At 47.7% G+C, this 22,503-nt stretch overlaps 1 protein-coding gene across 1 annotated transcript; it reads left to right on the forward strand.

Annotated features, from left to right (window-relative positions):
* Window positions 1–3,698: 3,698 nt before the first annotated feature.
* LOC6588620 lies at window positions 3,699–4,314 on the forward strand. The gene is made up of 3 exons (XM_026984554.1): window positions 3,699–3,791; window positions 3,876–4,037; window positions 4,252–4,314. Exons 1-3 carry the CDS (start codon window positions 3,699–3,701, stop codon window positions 4,312–4,314), a joined length of 318 nt encoding a protein of 105 aa, XP_026840355.1.
* The last annotated feature ends 18,189 nt before the right edge of the window (window positions 4,315–22,503 follow it).

The following is a 22,503-nucleotide window of genomic DNA, read 5'->3' on the forward strand; positions in this document are numbered from 1 at the left end:
CAATGTCTGAATCATCAACGTGTGGCAGCATTGTCGTGTGCATGTCGTCGGTATCTTTATCAGCAGGCCCGCAGATGCAGCAGGGAAGAGCAGGCGAGGCAGCGCGACAATGGCATCATCTGAATGGCAATGTATATAGTTTTAGATTGCCGAACAAAGGCAAGACAGTAACATCGGAGAGGAATCTAATTTGCATGCAATACGATTTTTGATAAAAGCTTTTACCCCAACATCAAATAAAAAGAAAAAAGACAATGCAACAACACACTCAGAGTCTTCAGCTGTGTCCGTGCCACATCGCATCGCTCGACTATTCATAAGAATAACACCCAAAGCCAGATAAGAAAAGCCAGGGACAGAGACAGATATAGATATAGATGAAGATGGAGATGAGGATGGGGATGAGGGTGGATATAAGAGGATGAAGCCAGTGCTAGAGCCAGAGCCAGAGCCAAAGGCAATCAAAAAGTGCATTTGCGTGTGCCGTTTGCTGTCGCCCCAAGCTGAGCATCGTAGAGTGTTGGGGCTGACGCTGACGTCGAGGAGTCTCCCAGGTAACTAGTTGCGACCCCAACGGGTGGAGCCCCATGAGCACCCTGAGAAGCATGAACTGCAAGTCACAATTTGACACATGATCCATGGCATTGTCGTGTCTGACACGCGTTTTATCTCCGCATTGGGAATCTGCGGGGGCGAATGCCATTGAGAAGGGTCTGTCGGGGAGCGGGTGTGGGCGTGGGCTTGCACATGATGTGCATGCATGCGTTTTCCTAAATGATTTCCAAAGAATTTTTATTGGTGAAAAAGGAAAAGCGAAAGCGAAAACGAAAACAAAAACAAAAGCACTGCCAGCTCCGGGCCGGATCATGCAACATCGACAGACAGAACGACTGAAATGGGGAGCGTAGGAAACTTTATTGGCGTCTTCAAATTGTCAACTCGAAGTTCCGAAGTGTTTTATTTTATGCTTTGTTTCTCATATTTTCCGATGCCTTTTGTTGCCCTGCCCTGCACTGCCCTGCCCTGCCCCTTGTTTTATCGCACATCTGTAAAAGGGCTGCGCCGGCTATAGCTATGGCTATGGCTGTGACTTTGAGTTTGAGTATCCGAATGAGTGGAGTGCGGGAGGGATTGTGAGAGTATTGCTGTGGGCAATGGTTATGGGGCCGTTGGGCTGGAGTCGAAGTTGAAGACTATGACGATGGCTTTTTATTATGCGCATTTCGGTTTTTATGCCTCGGTTCCGGCATGTTTTCGTACCCATATCTAAATATCGTACTTAAACGTTTACATGTGTGAGCGATGCGATGCGATGCGAAGGGACAGAGACCCGTTGGATAGGGGAAGAGAGCCCCGCTCTCCATTTAGTAAGCGGAGTGTCAATATTTATTTTGGAAGGGTTTTTAATGATGTGGCTGGTTTTATGGGGCATCAAATGGCTCTGTCAACACTTGCTCGACCACGTCTTTTGCAATGCCTTCGATAATGTTTCGATGTCTATTAAATCAATCATTATTTTTCATACTTTATGCACATTCCCATTTAAAGTCGGGTGTCATAATACCGATTAACAGAACGAATGAATGGGAAGGTAAGGCTTTGTACAGCATGAGATACTTCGAAAGTCCCCGAAGTATGAAAGCAAAAAATACTTGAACTTGTTATCTTCTGTATGCAGGCTTCAAACAAAACAAGAAAAGAAATAACATTGCTAACAAAAGCCTTTGATTGATCCCCGTCATGTATGATAGTTGCTTGATTTGCCTGAGACGAAAGTGGTTCTTGAATTAATATTTCATATTTATTTATATTGTTTAACCCCTGAACATTGCATATATTTCTGTTAAACTGGAATGATATAGAAATTTGATATCGAAATATTCGCTCAAAAAGTATCTATTACTTTTTTATTACGATTGTACGAGTACAGTGCACTCTGATAGACTTTAAATTCATTAACTGAATCGGAGCGGACTGCATCTGCATCTGCATCTGCGGCTTTCAGAATATGGTCGAAAAGGAATAAAAATAAAAGGCAACGAAAGAACTGGGAGTATTTAAATTTTAAGAGAAATAAAAACTTTCTTTTATGGCTCCAATTATAATTTGATAAAACTCCAATTTTATGGATCGCACTCGTTGGCAGAGCTCATTCCGAGAAGATATCCGCAAATTGGCGTGACATTCGAGAGGAGCCGGAAACTTTAACCTGGCAAAATGATACTCAAGATGGGGATTGCGTGCACCTCTGGCTGGCTGGGATGGCTATGGCTACGGGCGGGATGGCTGCCTTTGAATGGCTCCGGTTGCTGTTGCTGCGGGTATCGGCCACAAAAACTGCCGCCAAGTTCATAACGAGCAATACTTTTTTATTGGTTTTCGCATGTGCCAGGAACCCCTAAGGCAACTAAAAATTTACATTTTTATTAAAATTCCCCCTCTCTTGGCTGGGAAACTATATGAACCATACACTCGTACTACATACATACGTATGGGCCTGCTTATGTATACGTATTACATGTGCGCTTGTGTGGGGAATGAAATTGAATTCGACTGTGATTTCGGGACTTGGCTCAGCATGGGCATGGAGAGACAGGGCAATCTAAGTCCATGGGGCCGTGGGGCCATGGGGGGGTGAACACAGTGGGGGCATAAATTGGTATTTATTGAACAATGGATGCGCCTCGAGGATACTTAATTAGGACTGTCCTGGCCAAATGGGGGCTGAGTGGAGTGGGCTGGGCTCTCTGGTTCTGGTAAGCCGCTTACAAGTTGGCTTACCTGCCCTGGCTCCCATCAATCAAACCGAAGTATGGCTATTTTGACAGCTATATTCGAAATTTTCCAGCCTCCCCGTGTGCACCTTGTGCTCCGTGTGGGGGTGGGGCATGTATAAGGGGAGACAGCGGGTGACTCGACTCTTTTCTGGACTTTCGCTCCCGCTCAGATCCAGTCGATTCCTTCGTCCTTCAGGCGTACGGCACAGCTGCTGCTTTCCCTGCGCTTAGAATTCATTTTCAACTTGCCCATATATCTACATATACTATATGCATAATAAATTTCCATTTGCTTATGTTAACGTTAACGTTTAACCCACACAACGCAGCGACGCTGCCGCTGCCCTCTCGCTGCCCTCTCTCTTTCTCTTTCTCTCTGCATAGGTTCAAACTGGTACGCGCCGCCTTAAACATGTGTTTATGGATGCTGTGTGGCATGTGGCTGTGTGTGTGCGTGTCTGTGTGCTTTGCTTACATATTATGTACATATTTTTTGGCCTCTTGTTTTGCACGCCGTCGATAAGCGCGCCGGCCCCCACTCCGGCTCCGCTTATCAAAAGTTGCCCAAGCCCCAGCCGCATCCCCATCCCCATCCCCATCCCCATCCGCAGCAGCAGTCCAAGCTGTTTACTTGAGCAACAATCTGCTGCCAGACACACAGCAGCCAGCCAACACCAAGAACCCAGCAGCCAGCACCCAGCAGCCAGCAGCCAGCTCTCAGCAGAGCCAAGTCCCGGCCCAAGCCTCAGTCTCAGTTCCACTCTTCGTGGCAGAGTCGAGGCAGTTTTCGGTGCTTAAAGCTCTTAAGACTTTAACGCGACTTTAATACATACTGTGCATCCCTATACATCAGCGGCGACCCTCAATCCCATCTTCGTCTTCGCCTCCGGTAACAACTGCTTCCGAAATTTTAAATTCACAATGCGGCGCACACTTCGATTGATTCTGCTCCGGCTCGTCCTCGTCATCCTGCTGTCGACATTGTGCCACACACGTAAGCCACATACAGTCAGAGCCCGGCAGTGGCATTGGCCATTGATAATGCATAGATCGAAATAAGAGGAGTACTCTTCTCTGTATCTCCTGTCTGACGTAGAGCCCAGCTGCCAGACGCCGACGCCCGCCAAGAGCCCCGGCCAGTGTGTGCACTTCAGTGCCTGCCGCTTCGTCCTGCGCGAGTACGCGATGTACAAGGAGCACATGCCACCCGCCGTGATGCGGTTCCTGCAGAGATCCCGCTGCAGGCCCAAGCGCGACGGCGTAAGTTGGAAAAGCCATTAGGGCAGAGGGGGTCCTAGGGCGTGGGGCCGAATAAAACTGTCTGGCAACAGCAATAACAATCGAATGGCTCTAATTCTAATGAAATTTCTCTCTCTCTGTTTCACATGGCATTGTGTGGCATGCGGCATGCGGCATGCGGCGTTCCTCCTCCTCACCGGCAACATCAACATCAACATCAACGCGGACAACAAAGTATCATTTGTGCTGCGAACTCAAAGATGTGATTCCCGCGAACGCCAACTCGAAGCTGAAGTAAATCAACTTCAAAGTACATCATGTGTGGCACACTCGTACTCGTATCCGTGCATGTGGGTGTGTGGATGTGTGCTTTGATCTGCCGGATTGCTGAAGGCAGGATTGTTTGGGAACACGGGTGCTGTGCCCAAAATGTTATGGTTATGCGGCAGCGTCTGTAATTATAATGTGTACACGAATTATGTATTAAGTGCGCCTCGCCGTCTCGTCAGGCAAGGCAGCAGATGCTGAGACACAATAAAAATGAAAAGTTTAGCTCTAATCTTGGGAGCTTCTGCACGCGCGGGTAGTTCTTTGACTTCCCCGGACAGAGCACCATCGCACATAACTGATTTTGTATGCCGTTTTATATCTAAATTTGATCCAAATCCTTCTCAGGCGATGGATTAAAGACTAAAGTGTCAAATCTATAGTGAAAATAAAGCCTATTCTATTCCAAATATTAAAACCACAATTTTAAACCAATATTTTTTTATCGAGTGTCTACAAAAACAGTTTAATTCTAGGCGTTAAAGTCGGCGTTCTCCTATGAAAAGGGAAACATGTAAAAATTGAATATTAAATTGTACATTCATGCACATTTTTCCTGTTTCCTGTTTTCTTTTAATTTTTACATTTCTCCTTTTCGGCGTGCACTGCAGCTGTAGTCTTAATTGGTCATAGGAATTTTCTAGCAAATTTTGAACTCCTGACTGTGGCTTGCAATAATTAAATTGCTAGACTGGAGTAGTCTGATACCTGATGGCTCCCAAATTCCTTTTTACTTTTGGTAATCAATCTATGTACACATATCCTGCTAGTTGTATTAGCAGCAAATGATTCAATTAAAGTTCAGTTCGGGTTTGTTATGCCCTCAGCATTTACCCGACTTACTTTCCGATGTTGCATTCAAAAATAGTGGCAGCCAGCGGCGTGAGTTAATTTAGTTTTGATTTATGTATCTTTTGTGGCAGCCCTCGTCGCTTTGCTGGCCCGCCTTTCCCCCTGTTGTGTGCTTTAATGTGCCAGATTTTAAGTGACATTCGGGAGACGCTAAAAGGCCGTCTAAAAATCACGCAACATTAAAATGATTTATGCAGAATAATTTCAGTGTAAATGAAGCAGACTCCGGGCTGACCGGACCCACAGCCGGCAATCCCGCAGTCGACAAGCAGCCGGTTGCCAGAAACATTAGTGGTTAGTCCAGACCATAGATGAGGACTGGAGGTTGAGCTGGATCTGCAGCCTGGGCTGGGGCTGGGGCTGGGGCTGGGGCTCGGTCTGGGGCTCGGTCTGGGGCTGAGGCGTTGAAATGTAGACACCTTGTGCGCGCAAGCTGCTCGAATTTCGAGCCCATGCCGGAGGCGACTCGGAGGCGCTGGCCAAAACTGTTCGAGGGGCAGGGACAGCGGCAGGACAGCGCCAGAGACATTGTCAGAGGCTGCAGCTGAGCTGTTGCTGTTTTTGCTGGGGCGGCTGCAACACGAACGCGCCGCCCAGTCGCTGAAATTGCAGACAGCGGCCAGCAGCAGCAGATGATAAATGGCCCGAGAGCACATTTGAGCTGCTGCTTGATGTTGCTGCTGCCGCTGCTGCTGCTGCTGCTGCTGCTGCCGCCGCTGCTGCTGCTGCTGATGCTGATCTATTAGACAAACGCACGCCCAAGGCGTCTGCTCGCACATACTCATGCATATTTCTCGCCCGGACCGGGACTCGTATCCGAGATGGGGCATTCCCCATGCCCGACGCCCAACGCACGACTCCATTGGCTATTTATGGAAAGTTTACCATGAGATAAAGTTGAACAACATGCCAGAAAAACGGCAATTTTCCTGATTATTTTTGTCGCTTTTAAACTAAAAATCTCTGGCTGTCAGAAATTAAATGGAAAGCAGCTTCTAAAGCGCGCCTGCTGCTGGAAAGTTGCCTTTTGCGTGCAAACATGTTTAGGATAATGCAGCTGCACTCTCCTCGGCTTTGGAGTTGGCCAGCAGCTCCACCGCTCCAACGCTCCATCTTTCCCCTCTGTTGCTGGGCATTGTTGAAGTATTTGCATTGTTGCTGTGCTGCTGTGTGTCTGATGCTGTTGCGGTGCAACAAATGTTGTTAACAAGCATATTTTGACAGCTCAACAAGATGTTGCCAGATGCGCGAACAGCAACAGCAACAGCAACAGCAACATCAGAAACAAGTGCAACACCAACAGCAATGAGGCCATATGCATATGTTGCATGCATTTTAGATGCCATAAAAGGCGGGCAGACGCAAGACAGTCCATATGGGGGTGACTATGGGAAAGTTGTGGCTTTTGATACTCGAACGAGTATGCCTCGGCCGGTGGTCGGGGACTCTGGCTCTAGCCAGAGGGGCAAGTATGGCCATGGCAATTGAAGTTAGTGAGGCGCAGAGTCCATTGCTTTCATCTGGGTTGTTGTTCTGTTGCTGGTGCTGGTCCTGAGCACTCGAGGGCATAAAATGTGGAGCATATTGTTCTTGTTGCCTTCTGTCCCATAAACATGGGGCAACAACAAAGTTGCCCTGTCGGCTGAGCCTTGTTTTTATTTTTAAAACTATTTTGTGCATTTTAATAAACATTGCAGCACGTTTAATGAAATGTGGATGGGATCGGGATCGGGGGCACACATACATGGGGAATGAGAGGGGAAGACGCCAGTGCGGTCGCATCTCTGCAACTGCCAGGCAACTCCTGGCCACATCTATTTGCTAATTGCATTTCGTTGTTGTTGCGCAAGTGTTTGTTGTCCTGCGGTTGCATACCTTTCACGCGCACTGTTACGGTTACCACTGCTCCTGCCGGCTGCCGGCTGCTGGCTGCTGGCTGCCTGATGCATGCTGCATGCTGCCTCTACCTCCTGCCTGTGTCTCGGTTTCTGTTTCAGTGCCTGCCGTGTCTGTCACTGCCTCTTCTCCACACGTCACTTTGGTTAAATATCGCTTTGTTTCTGTCGCAACTGACACATCTGAATGTCTTCTCCTTGTCTCCCCGTCTACATCCACATGGTATTCCCACCGCATAACCACCTCCATCCCATCCCATCCCATCCCATCCCATCCCATCCTATGCCATCAGGTCGAGTCACATCACATCGCGTCTTGTCTATCGCATGGCAAAGAAAATGCAATTAACGAGCGCTATCAAAATTGCAATGCGGGGAAATTCGCCTTGGAAATGAAAGGCGTACAAACAAATGGCTGGCATGTGGAAAGCCAAATTGCTTTACATACTCCCATTGACACGCCGAAAGAGGGGGAGTTGCAACGGCTTTATGGTTTCATGGAAGTCTAACAATCTTTCTGCAGGAGTGCAAGGAAATGCTTGGACCACTCCAACTTTGGTCAGAGCTAACTCTATATACTAGTACATACATTTAAGCAATTACCTGCGTCTCGAATAGTCACAATCGATTATTGTCTCAATATCACGACAATAGCATTGTCCTTTGAGTTACCATTGAGAGGCCATTCCATTTCCATTAAATACGTACATACTCGTATGCACATGCCACAGTCTCTTTTTACTTCGGCTTGCTGCTAATTTGTTGCAAATTTGGAGCATGCTTTCGAATCGATTCGCATCGAGCCTGAGTGACTTTCAGGGCAATCGCAAATTGCACAAATGTTCGGCTTAATGAACCTTGAGCTGACATGCGGAAAGGGCATGGGGATGGCCGGATCAGCTCTAGGACTATGACTAGGACCAGCACCGAGACCACAAACAGGACAAAAACGTTTCCAGCATTTTTCTGCCAATCACGAGGAGCAACAAAAACCAAGAGGCAAAACGATGACGATGACAACGGCAACGGCAACGGCAACGGAGAAGAAGCAAAGCCAAATTGCAAGCAACCGCAAATTCAATAAATTTGAAAAGCAATTAATAACTGATTGACAAGTATTTATCTAGACGGAAATGGCGAGCCAGCACAAAAAACCGGAGCCAAAACAAAGGCAGCAGCAGCAGCAGCAGCAGCAAAACGGAAGCGAAGCGATGCGGAGCGGAGCGGAGCGGAGGAGCCGGCATCCATCCACAGAGAGGATGCAAAAGGCAGCAACGATGTTGTCCAGGGGAAACCGAAACCGGGCAAATAAGCGTAATACGTTGGCCAAACACCGAGCCAGAAGCAGCTTGAAACAGAACCTGGAGAGGAGCTGGAGCTGCTGGTGGGGAAGTGGGGAAGTGGGGAAGTGCGGTGCCGAGCCGTGCCGGCGGAGTAGGATGCCAGCCCCTGGGAGATGGCGGAAATTCAAAACCCAAAGTCAAATGGAACACAGCAATATAACGCAACGAATTGACGGAGACCAGATAAAAGAACAATCAACAATACGAGCAACAACAGCAACAGCAGCAACCAGAGAGGTCCAGTTCTAGTCCGGTCCGAGTCCAGACTCGAGAGTCCAACGGGCCAGAAGATGTAGCATAAAATGTAGCGAAAACTTTGGAAAAATCATTAATAATGCTGGGAAAGCGCACTGGCATTGGTTTGCCGAGAGGACAAGCGCAAGGACATGCAGCTCGGCTCTCGCGCCTCGCTCCCGGCCCCCGGCTCCCGGATCCCGGATCCCGGCCCTTAGCTCTTGCCCCCTAGCTCTAGCTCTCAGTGCAGCTCCGTCAATCAAAGCGCAAACAGAAACAAAATGAATGGCAAACAGCGGCGACTCTGACGCTGAACGCTGGGAATGGAGACGAAGTGGAGACCAGATGGAATAAGAGATGGGATGGAGATGATGTTGGGGGCAGGCGGAGGCGCAGGCATGGAGGCGGAGGGGCATGGCATGGCATGGCATGGCATGGCAATGGCCATATCCAGCGGATGTCCATTGAAAAGGGGTCAGTAGTCAGGCTGGCTAAGCGACTGTTTAGCTGCTTGTTTTGTTGTGGTCGGACGGCCCAGGCAGGGCAGGCCAGGACAGGACGAGGCCAGAACAAGGACGAGGCCAGGACGAGGCCAGGACAGGACCGGACAGGACAAGGCAGGACTAGCTGGGCCGGCGATGATGATGATGGTGAAGGCAACGGCCCAGCGAATGAGCAACGTGCCCGACGACAACTGGGACGACAATGAAGGCGACGACAACGACAACGACGACGGCGAAGATGATGATGATCATCGTGGTGATGATGATGATGATGATGATGATGATGAGACATTGAGCGAGCGATGTGGAACGGATGTGCAGTTGTTGTGGTCGGGACTGGGTCTGGGGTCTGGCCGGATTGGATGGCTGCGATGGCTGGGATGGCAAAGAAAAGCACAATTATTCATTTGCACAATGTCACAAAAGTGTCAGGACGGCGCCAAAGGAGCAAAGGATTCTTTAGTCGCTGCGGGCCAGCAACAGCAGCAGCAGCAGCAGCAGATCCAGCTTGAAACAAAAGCGATAATGATGAGCACGACACTTTGGCAGAGTTTTGTGCATAAGCATAATCGGAGGCGGCGGCGAGGATAAGGGATAAGGCCAAGGCGTATCGGAAGCAAGATGGATAACCCCGGAGTCTTGTCGGTGACTTGTGGCCTTTGTAGGTTCGTTTCGTTTCCCTCCGAGTGGCACATTCAAATAATTAAGTGAGCTGTGAAAAGGGAGTAGACCCAGGACCAGGACCAGGACCAGGACCACGACCAGGAGAGCACTGCTAGCCGAAACTGCATTAAAATTAATGCATTAGCAAGTGCAACATTGTTATCAGCATGCACACATGAGCACACTCGCACACTCGCACACTCGCACACTCGCAAACTCCCACACACACAGGGACACGGGTGGCAGGAGCGGAATGAGAATGGGGAAAATAACGGCTCACGTGGCCACACACGAGCGCACAGCACAGCGGCAGGAGCAGTCCGTCCTTAGCCCACTCCGCACACTCATTCGAACACTCGTGAGTGTGGTGTGTGTGTATCCGTGTGCATGCCCATATAACACTCACATATTACTTGTAGTAATTTCTCACGGAAATTCATAACCTTCCGCAACTATTCAACATTTGTGTGGCATACTATGCCGCGCTCCTGCCACAGCTCCCTGCCACTGCCACTGCCACTGCCACTGGCACTGCCACTCCGCTTTGTTGCTCGTGTATTTGTCGTCGTTGTCGTCGTCGTCTACCCATTGGCCTACATCCGCGATTTTCGCACATGCCGACACATATATCTGGCCCTAGTCCCCTCAGTCCCCACCCTCGTCTCCCCGTTACCCGTCTCTGGTCCACCAGCCATTGGGGAACTCTTCGGTTCGTGACTTTTGCACATAACGACAAAAACGATGACGATGAAAACAACGACAGAAACACTTTTCGAACTCGAAAGCGCTCTCTGCCTCTGCCTCTGCCCTCTCTTAAACTTGGCACTCTCTTAAACTGGCACTCGGTTATAAACCGTCAAAACTTACGATATTCGAAAGAGCGAAAGAGAGACATGCGCCACGAAGAGAAACCAGTTCTCGATTGTTGTTGTCCGAATTGTTGCTTTTTCTGTTTCTGTCTCTCTTGTGGCAGCAACGCTGGCCGTGTCTCGGGGGCTGGCTTTGGCTTCCTTCAGCGAATAATGAGTCGATCCATAATGTTTTCAAAACATTTCCCAATGACTAGGCCAACATTGGGGCTGCTTCCTACACCTATTTCCTGTCCCTATCCCTATCCCCATCCCCATCCCCACCCCTATGTGTAACCCATCCTTCCCACCCAAATGGTTGGCTTATGTAAGCATCGGCGGCACAAGCCTTTGGAAAATTGGGCACAATCATGTTGTCATAAAGTTTGTCTTGCCCCGAAGTGGGCTCTGTCGAAAGGGTTGGAACAATGCGAGAAATGTACTCGTATTCCGTGTCAGAGGCTCAGACACTTCCTTCCCATTGAATATATCCATAACACTCGAAACGAAACGAAACGCCTCTCGAGATATTTAATTAGAAATTTCTTTGCTGCAAATAGACCAGAGAAAGGAGCAAGAAGCGAGCAGCGAGCAGCAAGGAGCAAGTAGCAAGTAGCAAGGAAACGAGTGCATTTAACCAGTCTGTTAATTATGCTGTCGAGCACCGCAACCTGATACGAATACGAACACGAATCCGAGTACTGCTGGCATGCTGGCCAAGTTGGCACATTTTTGGTCGCAAACTTAGCTCGTGTCTGTGTGTGAGCACTGTTGGGCAAATGAATATTTGATATTTTATGTTATCCGTTTGGAGCTGGGCTCGAGATCAGAGACCCGAGTAGAACTCGGTTTGTTGAAATCAGACGTAGGAGTTGGCTCATTATTTTCCCAGGGACTTCTATAAAATTTGGATGTGACGTGATTTATACGAGTGCTTGTGTGAGTACATATGTACATATGTATATCGATTCGATCCTTTCCACATTTTACCAAAATTGTTTTACTGTTTGCCGTCTACAGGCGGAATATGTAAATATTTGATGGCCATACTTTTTCTTTCTCATCCCCACGCGGTGCTCGGACACTAAACGGAAAGTGGAAAACCTTTCGCCCGGCTTATCTGACACAAATATATCATGAATTTCTTAATCAGTGGCCAGAGACGGCTACCGGCATTTCCCTAATGACCACCACGGGGAACTGGCCCGTGGCTTGTGGCCGCTGGCGGTGGCCGGTGGCCCAAATCGGCCCACTGGCTGATGGCTGATGGCTGATGGCGACCCGGCTAAAACCAGATCCAGATATCAATCCATTTGAACCTGTTCGATTTCGCTGTCGCTGTGTCTCTCGTTGGCCGAGCGCATTGTCAATTTCAATTTCAATATTTCGTCGTCGCTCGTTGGTCGGGGAAAAGGAAAAGGCAGCGCACACGCCCACTAAATTAAGTGCCACTTAATAATCAAAATTACGCGACGCTCAGATAAGCCGCAGATGACGCTGGCAGTGGCTGCCGCTGCCGTTGCCGCTGCCTGGGGGCAGCAGCACAAGTAGTAGTAGTAGGTCACCATCGCCATCGCCATCGCCATCACCATCACCATACCGCCTGGCTTGAATTTGTTGCTATGAGCCAGGCCGGAGTCGAGTATCGGAACAGACGCAGTTCGATAAATGCCCATTAATAAATTAAAACACGCCCGAGTGCCTAAGCGGCTTTCGCTGCGGTTTTTTTCCCGTCCCGCAGTGCCGCCCTGTACCCCCCAGTACCCCATTTCTCCAGCTCCCCTTTGACTCTCTTTAGTTTTAAACGTTTATGGCGGGATCGCGGCTCGTCCGGGGGTCGGTGGTCTGGGGAGCTGCCCATTGAGCTTTGATTGCAATTAATATGCAGCATCGTTGGCGGCATCGGCATCGGCATCGGCATCGTTGTCAGCTCGAATTAAACGCCTGGCTGAGTCGGGCTGGTGCGCTGCTCCGACGTCTCGTCTGCCATTCTTCAAGCGGCAGTCGCATGTGCAATTCATGAATTTCAATTAATTAATTAGGCCACACAAATCTGGCCGAATTGGTTGGGATACGGGGTGCGGGGAGCTGGGAGTCCGTTGAAGGGTGGTGCAGGGGTATCGGTGATGCCCGTAGCAATCGATGCGCCCAATCGAAATGCAGTTGGAATCCTCTCCGATGTTGCTGCTGCTTCCTCTGTTGCTGTTGCTGGCAGCTGCCGCTTGACAAAGTAGCTGTTAGATTGCATCGCATTTGCCTGCCACCCTATCCTGTCCGCCTGTCCGCCTGTCCGCCTCTCCTCCTGCTCTCCTGGATGTCGCATGTACTTTGCATGCAACAGTTCGCTGCTTTTTCGCATAGAAGTGACCCAATTACAGAGGGGTAGGGGCAGGGGAAGGGGCAGGGGCAGTCGCAGGGCGGAGAGGATGGCCTCCTGGCCCCCACGAGGCATACGAGTGGTGAAGGGGGAAAGAAGTGGGGTGCACGCCACCTACAGGAGCCTGCGTTACGGCTTGTTGATTTATGTAATTTAGATTGGATTTTGCGGCGGGGAAATTAATGCGTTGTAGATTAATGAGTGGCCGGGAGGACATGGATGCTATTGTGGGTGGTTGGCGAAGTGGAGACGGGGATGGGGTTGGTTGGGGTTTGGGAAATGGCATGGGTAAATGAGGATATGGTCGCCGCCCATCAGACCACATGACCGAAAACGCAAATCTCTTAAACCTTTTAGCCAGGCACACGCACAGGACAGCGACAACTTTGAACTCTTTAAAGTCGAGCGAAACAAGAACAAAAAAATCCAGTACAAGTCCCCAAATTGCCATAAAGTACGCACCTACACAACCCCGTCCACATCCCACATCCCACATCCACATCCTTGGATGTGTGTGTGTCAGTGTGTGAAAGTTTGCTGTTGCTGTTGCTGTTGGTGTGGGTGTTGGTGTTGGTGTTGGTGCTGTGTGAGCCTATTTTAATCTCATTAAAAATGTAGCTGAAGGGAAATGGGCTGCTCCTGATGGCGTCGGTTGGTTATGCGGCTTGAAGTTGTCTTTAAAATTGACTGAAAGCGAAAATCAGTGTAAACGCTTCGGCGAGCAGGAGCAGACCAGAGACGACGACAGCGATGGGAGTGGAGCGGAACCCCAGCAACGCCATCTTGGCTACACGTGCAACCCTGGTCCCTGGTTTAGTAAGCCACACACACACACACACACACTGGTATACACTGATACACACTGATAGTCATATGTGGGCGTGTGTAGGTTTCCTTTTTTGTGGAGCTCCACTTTATTTCGCGTTTATTATTTTACGCCTGCTTGGCAGCCGCCCAAAAATGTACGAAAACAGGAATCAGGCAGGCAGACGCACAGGGGGATCCCCAGACCACGACCTAGTCCCAGCCAAAGCCGCAGCTCCATCTTTGGACTCCTTTTGGGCCTCAGCCTTACTTAACCTCACTCCGCGACCGCATTGTTGCGAATTCTGCTGTTGTTGTTGCCTTTGTTGTTGCTGTTGCTATGCTGCTATTATGATTATTGCCTGTGGTTGTTGTGTGGCACGCGCATGCTTTGTTTTTATTTGAGCTCAACTCCTGATGCTGATTCCTTCTTTTCGGCGCATTTTTTGGCATACGCACTCGCGATGCTGCTGCTGCTGCTGCTGCGGCTGCGAGTTTGTTATAAAATTTATGAAAAGAAAGCAAAATCAAAATTATAATAAAATCAGATTACAGCCTCTCAACGTTCGGGTTCGGGAAAAGGAATTTCGCTTAGCTGCCAGCCGCTTGCTTTCGATGTTCTCTCCCTCCCTCTCTTTTTGTCTGTCTTGTTTTTGTTTCTGTCTTTTTATTATGCTTTTCAGTCAAAAAATTGTTTTCGCTTCATTTTATGAAAACATAAGCAATTTTTGATGCTGTTGCTGCCGCTTTTAGACACTCACACCAGCAACTTTGCTCGCGACATTTGTGCCACCATCCTCTTCCGGTTTCCCATTTCCGCCACCCAACCACTTCCCCCCCTTACCCATACCCATACCATTCCCAGCGGTGCGTTTAACAACGTTCCATTTTTATGTGCCAGACATGTGAAAGCTCTTCATTTTGGGGGCCAGCGAGTGGGGGTGGCCTGCCATGGCATGGCCTGGCCTGGCCTGGCCTGGCCCCGACTGAGAAGACTCTTTGACTCTTCAGCCTGTCTGACAGCCCGGCCGGCTTACTTACCTCGTCGTCATCCTGTCGTTGCGTTGGTAGCTCCCTGTCTTGGCGCTGATTTTATGGCATTTTTTGTACAGGCTTCTGGCTACGGCATCAGCACCAGCACCAGCTCTGGCTCCGGCTACGGCTACGGGTCCGCCGAAAAGGGACTTTATAAAATATGTACTCCAGGGTAGTCTGTTTTATTGCAATTACTTAAGATTTTACTGTCTGCGTTAATTGAGCATCGGATTACTTTATTTTTGAGGCGTCGCGTCGCGTCGCGTCGGGTATAGGCACTGATTGCATTGTTCTTGGCCAGGCCAGGCAAAGGAGACTCGGTGGCATTAATCTAGCATTAATTATTATGTAATTGGTCACCGCACGAGGGCAAACAAAGGGATTTTAATTAAATTTTAACCATAAACCAGCTCCGGCTGATGGGAAGTTGCTTTGATGTATGCAGCTTTAAATGCAAATCAAATATTTATTCCGCCCACTCACACACATGAGCAGGCGATAGGCAAGAGCCATTGTTTGAACACGTATGTGTGTATGTGTGTGAGGGTGGGTTGCTGTTGGGGGGTGCTGCTCAAACAAAACAAAAATAATTGTAAATTCAATTTCATTATTAAATGTTCTTGTCCGCAGTTTCGTGTGTTTGTCTATTATCTCAGCACAGCCGAATGGCCGCAGCAGCATAGCCCCAACCACCGCCTCAACCCCCACCCCTGCACACCCTATAGCACACGAGATACGAGTACGAGTATATCCAGAGCAGAGCTTTGAGAGCCGCCCTCAGTTAAGTGTTTGCACGCAGTGTGTGCGGTTTGGATGTATATTTAAACAAATGCGGTTAATGTTCATATTTCATTTTAATCAGGCCCACGGATATTGATATTGCCGTCTGTGTCTGCTCTCTGTCCCCGAGCCTGTGCTCGTGCCCGTGCTCGTATCTGTGCCTGCACTGCCTGTTAATGCGCATTTACGAGCCGCATTATGTATTTACACACACGCTTGCACACTCTCAGACACACATACATACATGCACATCCACACACGCGCTTTAGTTTGTCAAAAACAAACTTTCACCTAGTTCAACCACAAAACGGGCGGCGCAACGCAAGGCAGCGCAGCGCGGCAGTGGAAAATGATTGTAAAATTTTACAACCGACAGCCAATTACCATAGCTTTTTATTTGATTTTGCACGGTTTAGCTTTTTGGTAACGAGTTGGATGTTGCCAGCAGCTCTGCGGGAGATGGGAGTGGCAGCCCAAACACGGCCGACATCGACAGACGTGGTCGATATTTAAAGAGCAAGGAATGATGGATATTTATATTGGAACTGAATTGATGAGAGTCGAACGGAATGCTAAACCCACGGAACCTACTCCACTGCAGGGACTGCGATATGTTTTCAAGGAAAGATAATTTCCTTTCGACTGAAGAGTTTGTAAAACCCAGAACGTGGTGACCTGCTTTCTGACCTAATCTGATCAGATCCTAAACACTAGATATAGCTTATTTCTCAGTTTTGCCATTCACTAATTTGGGGAGATTTTTCGTTATTCGTTGACAGAAGGACATCCTAAAAACCAAAGGATATCTAAGACTTATTCTTTATATTCGAAAGTACTTTGGCGGTCATTATGTATGGTATCATTCGCTTTGCATACACGTGATTAGTGATTATATCCATTAAGCCCGCATTTGCTAAAAATATTGCTCGTATTTATGGAACGTTTTGTGCCAATTTGTTGGGCTGATTGTCGGTGAGCGATTCGGCTAAATCTACACCAGAATTACGGGTATCGAGCTGCGGCAACGGACAACGGGCAACAATCAACAATTGCACGCAAATTTCATTTCATTTCAATTGAACACAATTAAATTTTTGTACACCACAATCAAGTTTTCTTTTGTTGCTGTGTTTGTCGTGGTTGTTGCTGTTATTTTTGCTGGTCAGAGCCAACATTGCTTTGTTGCTATTGATTTTCGGTCACGCCCCAGCTTTGGCCCCCAACAGCAGAGCCTCCAGAGAGCGGAGGCTGAAGGCTGGAAGGCCAGGCAAGGGCAGGGAAGGCAGGCGGCCACACGTTTATGGGCTTTTATTTATTTATGCCCCGTTTGTCGGCTGCTTTATTCCTTATTATTAATTTCTTTTATTTTAATATCTGTTTGCATTTATATAGATATAATTGCAAGTCCAGTTTTGCTGTTTGCTGGACGGCACAAAATCCATTAATATCTTTTATCCCCTGGCTATTTGTCCGGGAAAATGAAAAGGCAAAAGGCAAATGTGACTGGCGGGTGGATTTCAATTGCATTACGCATTAAACACTCCAACCCCAACTCGAACTCAGATTTGAGTTCGGATTCATCTATTGGCTGTTAATAAAATCATGAAATCATGAAATGTTTTCGAATCCGGCCAACCGAGCCATTTTGTTTTTTAGTTGAAAAGAGTTTCAGCCTGCCTCAGTGTATTGCTGATGAGGATGTTGCCGTTGCACCCAGCGTTGCTTATATCCGGCTTGAGGCACGTTTCCGGATGCTTTTTGCGCTGCTGCTAATTTAACTGTTTGGGATTTCGAATCCAGGATCCAGGACCCAGGATCCAGGCGAAAAAGGAACGGAGGCGGAGAAAATGGCTAGCCTAGCCCTTTTGGGCTCCCATTGCCTTACAAACAATTAACTCCCACACCAACACCAACACCCCAACACCCCAACCACCACCCACACCCCCAACAGACATCCCCGCTTCCCACAGAAGAGAAAGCTCTGCAATTCTGTGGTTAAGTATCATTTCTAATATTTTGTGTGACACCCGTGCGACACTTTGGCATTTGTGTGGTGCCTCGGTGCCTCCGATGCTGGCTCGGGGGTGCGTTGGAGTTTGCTCTGGGAACGTGGCCAGGGTCGGGTGGGGGTGGCAGCCACATTGTTTATGTCTCACTCAAGAGTCCCTCCCCCCAACGCTAACGCCAACGCCAACCCCAGCGATGCTGGTGGCCGTCGTCGACATTTAGACAAAACCTTGCGCCAATGCCAGAAGCACCAGAAGCCAACACCAAACAACAGTGGGGCAAAAAGTTTTTAAGTGAAAATAGTCATTCAAATTTAATTAGTCCAAAACAAAGCCAAAACGTAATGAGCTTACGCTTAGGCAAGGCCAGAGATGGGGTCTGCCGAATGCCGAATGCTGGCGCCAGGGGCCGGGTGCCGGGTGCCGGGTGTATGTGCCGTGCCTGGTGGCCACCTTTGCCAGGCTCCATCTCAATCTGAAATTGTGGTTATTGCACTCGGCCCCAGTCGTCTCCGAAAGGGTGCCATCCCCGATCGGGGACAGCCGAGTAAGGGGTCATGTGCTACACAATTACGACAAAGGTGGAGTCGGAGTCAGCAGCGCTTTGCTGTCACATGCCACATGGCCGCAAAAACTCCCCGGCCCCAGTTTCCTTCTCACGCCCCTACCGGTTTTACAGACACACACACGCACACACACACACACACATATCTGTACACATAACTAGACAACAGCGAAACTAAGAGCAGAGCAAAGCAAGGGAAAGCAGGCGATGGAGAGGGGTGTGAGAGAGGGAGAGGGGAAAGACGAGGACGGCAGCAGTTTCAAAATATTTTACGTAATATCATTGTTCGCACTCGTAACTAACTTTCGTAGCGTTCCATGCAGGTACAAAGGACACATCCGCCAACTCCATTGCAAGGACAGATCCCACCCTCATTCCCGCCCACTCGGCTCAGTCCATCTAATACTTGCAAACTATTTAGCGTGTGACGAAACTTGTAGGTTGCGAGGGACGTTAGACGAGTTCTTGTCTTGCCGGTAGTAGTAGTAAATTCTGAAATTTAAACCATGTTTGTAATCTATGGATGTGTGCACATACTCCCTTACTCTACAAAAAACCACAGATCGGGCGCCTAAATAATCCTATGAACTTCTAGTATTTCGAGCACAGAAGGCTGTAGAATTTTCAAGAAAATAAGAAATGTACTTCTTTTTCAGTGTAAATCACTAGAAGGGGTAGGTGAAGTGGTAGTGGAGTCATTTACCACAGCCAAACTATCCAGTTTTTCAAAAATCGTATTTCTTTTCTTATTTTTTCTTCGCAAATGCCAAAATTGTTAGTAATCCTCCCTGAATGTCAGAGGTTTCTTGAAATATTACACATAATTAGAGAGTATTTTGTGAAAACATCTGTGGTCCAAAGGAACCCGATTCTGCTGAGGCAGCCCGCGCATATTCTTTCCTGAATGCCTGTGTGTGACCGTGTCGCATAGCTGCCTGGTTGAGTGGATGGCATAGTCTGGTCTGGTCTGGCATGGTCGGGTTGGGGTTTGGGTTTGGTCTGCGTTTTTGGCGGTGCCGCATATGATTCGTATCACTGATACTATTTCTGCTCCAATGGTACAGTTATTTTGCATCCTACGTGCTTGTTAATGTATGCTGGCTACCGCTCTACGTGCCCGTGCCCGTGCCCGTGCCCGTGCCCGTCCATCTGCCTGGCTGGCTCTTCGTGTGTGGGTTTAGTTTGGAGAGTGGATGGTGGATGGGTGTGCTTTCGGGTGTGTGGGTGTGGGCGCATATCCGTGTTAATATAAACGCATAACAGCATTTTTAGCTGTGAAATAGTTTTGCTGTTGCTGCTCCCCCATCCTGCCCATCCTGCCCATCCTGCCCATCGTCCTGCTCCTGTTCTGTTCCGTCCTGTTCCATTCCATTCCGGCGGTAGCGGTAGGTAGGTGTAATTGTGGCCGTTGCCGGTTGCCGGTTCCCATTGTCGACACTGTGGTTGTTGTCCTTGCTGCGGAGGTGTGGGTGTACTGCTGCTGGTTTTCTCTAAATTAATACATCACATGCACGCAAAAAGGACTGACTGGGACGACAAGCGCACAAGCTTAATTATGGGATTCGGGCTGGCTGTCTTCGTGGTGCGGTCTGGGTCTGGCTCTGGGTCTGGGTCTGGGTCTGGTCGGCTAACTATCATATTTGGGGTCGCGTATACTCGTAATTGGGAGAAGTACGAGTATAAATACGAGTATCCATCGTATAGATACGGTACACATAAGAGTATATGTTTTAATTTAGTTTGGCTGTCCTGCTGGCAGGATGAAGGATGCAGATGTCACGAAACCTGGTCGTGTTGCCAAAAACTATTATCGATGGCTTTTGAAAACATTTCACGTGACAATTTTTAATGGCATTTGAGCTTGTTGGGGCTGGTCTGCTGATGTGCGCTGATGGAAGTAGTAATGCCGAATGACAGGGGGCGCATGGGGCTTAGCCAGAGCTCGAAATAGGGGGCATGCATGTGCTCCGTTCGGGGATTTTCTCAGCTGTCATTACCATTAACATTTTGGCTTGGGTAAACATTTTAGCTTCGAACTCTGGTACTCATTTGCACTCTGTTTGCATTAGATTTGGACACTCTCAGCGCCGGCGGGCAACCCATTGACATACCCACATTAGGGTACTTTCGTGCCGCTTCAGTTATTTGATTAGCCAACAACTTTTGGATGGGCAGGGGTACGGGATGTTTGGATGGTCGCACTGTCCACACTTTTCCACATTAAACGGGGAAATGTAATGGCAAAAGTTGAATCTAATAATTGATTGACTATATTTGAACATTACCTGTGTCCATTAAGTGTGAAACGGTGTTGAGGTCTTAATTGCAATTGGATATACATATGTATGTACATTTCGGCATAACGCTACGTCATGTAAATGTTAAAAAATAATAAAATCACAATCATCTGTATAATTAATAAATATAGTAGTGAGATATTGAGTTATTAGATGTAAAAACATTTCCTGTATTTTTGATCATAAGTCCGCGTACTGGCGTTATGTTACCAAATTCCCCTGTGATAAAAGTTTTAAAATATAGCCGATATTGGGCCAATTTTCTTACGAATTTTCCTTAGACAGTTCAATATCCTAAAAATGCTTTTTCCATTTTATTTTTCCATCCGAATGAACCCATGCATGCACATACATTTGTAGCATGTATATAAATACAAGTACATATGTATATAAGCGCAACTCTTGTTTATGTTACACATTCCTTTTGCACAGCAGCATGATTTGCCTCTTTGGTGCCTCAGCTAGCTGCCCAAACTATTGATCAGGCATTTCCCAAGACTCAGGCAGAACCCAAACACACTCTACTGATACTGTGGGTCTCGTCCAATAAGCCAAGTAAATGGCTCGAAATGTAAATTAATGACATTTCATCGTTCCAGCCCCTTGTTGGCTCCTTAAGCCCTTTGCGGTGGATCTCTTGAGAGATCATGACCTTGGTGTTGTATTAGACGCCAAAATAGTTTTCTGAGCACATTTCTACCATGGTAAAGCAGTTATAAGTCTATATCTCGACTTCAGAATACGGCTGTTGTTTAAGCCCTCAGTACAAAGTACACCAGCATCCTATGGAATCATTTCAAAAACTTTTTACTTTTTGCTCTAGGGGCCTTAACCGCCATGCAAGTGCGAAATTGCCATCTTACCCCAATAGTGCTTGGTGTAATTTTTGGGCAGAGCTTGATCAAGGGGGACGTAGATAGACGCGGTTTGTTGAGCCATATAAGCTTCACGATTTCTATTAGATTCAGTAACACGTAACTACTGTTGTCTCTTCCGTTTTTTACATCGTATTATTGTTTTTATGAACCATTTAGTCTTATGCTCGGATTATAATTCCCTCTACGATATTATATCTACCAATAGCTTCCTCTTAAATTACTTATACTAGTATGTCTTTCTCGTAATTGGGAATTGCATTTGTAAACCAATCATTGCACCATCATATATATGAAAATCTGTATTTATTTAATACTAATTTTAGTGAATGCAATGAATTTTATTTTCCTGTTTCAGCAGGAACTTTGCCTTAAGGGCTAAGGACTAAGGGCTATAAGGGCTAAGATCATATGATCAAACATATCCAAGCAATAGCCAGACTAGCTTATCTGCATTACGTAAAACTCTTCTACTCTGAAATACTTTGCCTTCATCTTATTATTATTGAAGACATATCGGATTTGTACTGTATTTGTATTGTTTACATGCGAGTGCATGAAAGACCAGAGCAGACACAATGTACAGACGGTTACAGACAGGGACGACCGCCCTTCCTGCTGCTGAAATCGGATGGAATTGGATTGACATCCTCAGTGCGACCCATCTTCATCGATGAGCGACTGGGCACCGGGTCCGGGTGGCTCATGTTGCCATTTTGCCATGTAGCACGCATTTTGATGTTCACGGCAGTGATCCCAAGTGTCGTAGCGGAGTAGGGAGACGCCTCGTCGCAATCAGCCTTGACTTTCGCGGGCAATAACGCGATCAAAGGTGACGTAAAAACTCCGAAGACAATCGATCCATCGCGAACTTGGAGTCCCAGTGAGACCTGCACATCTTTCTTCTGAACTTCAGCCTTTCTTGGAGCCAGTGTTCTGCAGTGTGTGGTCGATCAGCAGCAAAGTTTTGTTTTGGTTAATGGGAATTTTGTGTTTATATGATTGAAAGTGTCCAAATGTTGCTTTCAATATGGTAATGGATTGCACCATGAACTTCAGTGTTGCCCTTGCTCGGAATTTAAG

This window comes from Drosophila persimilis, unplaced genomic scaffold (assembly GCF_003286085.1).
Source record: "Drosophila persimilis strain 14011-0111.01,24,50 unplaced genomic scaffold, DperRS2 tig00000000-arrow-pilon, whole genome shotgun sequence".
NCBI classification, from domain to species: domain Eukaryota; kingdom Metazoa; phylum Arthropoda; class Insecta; order Diptera; family Drosophilidae; genus Drosophila; species Drosophila persimilis.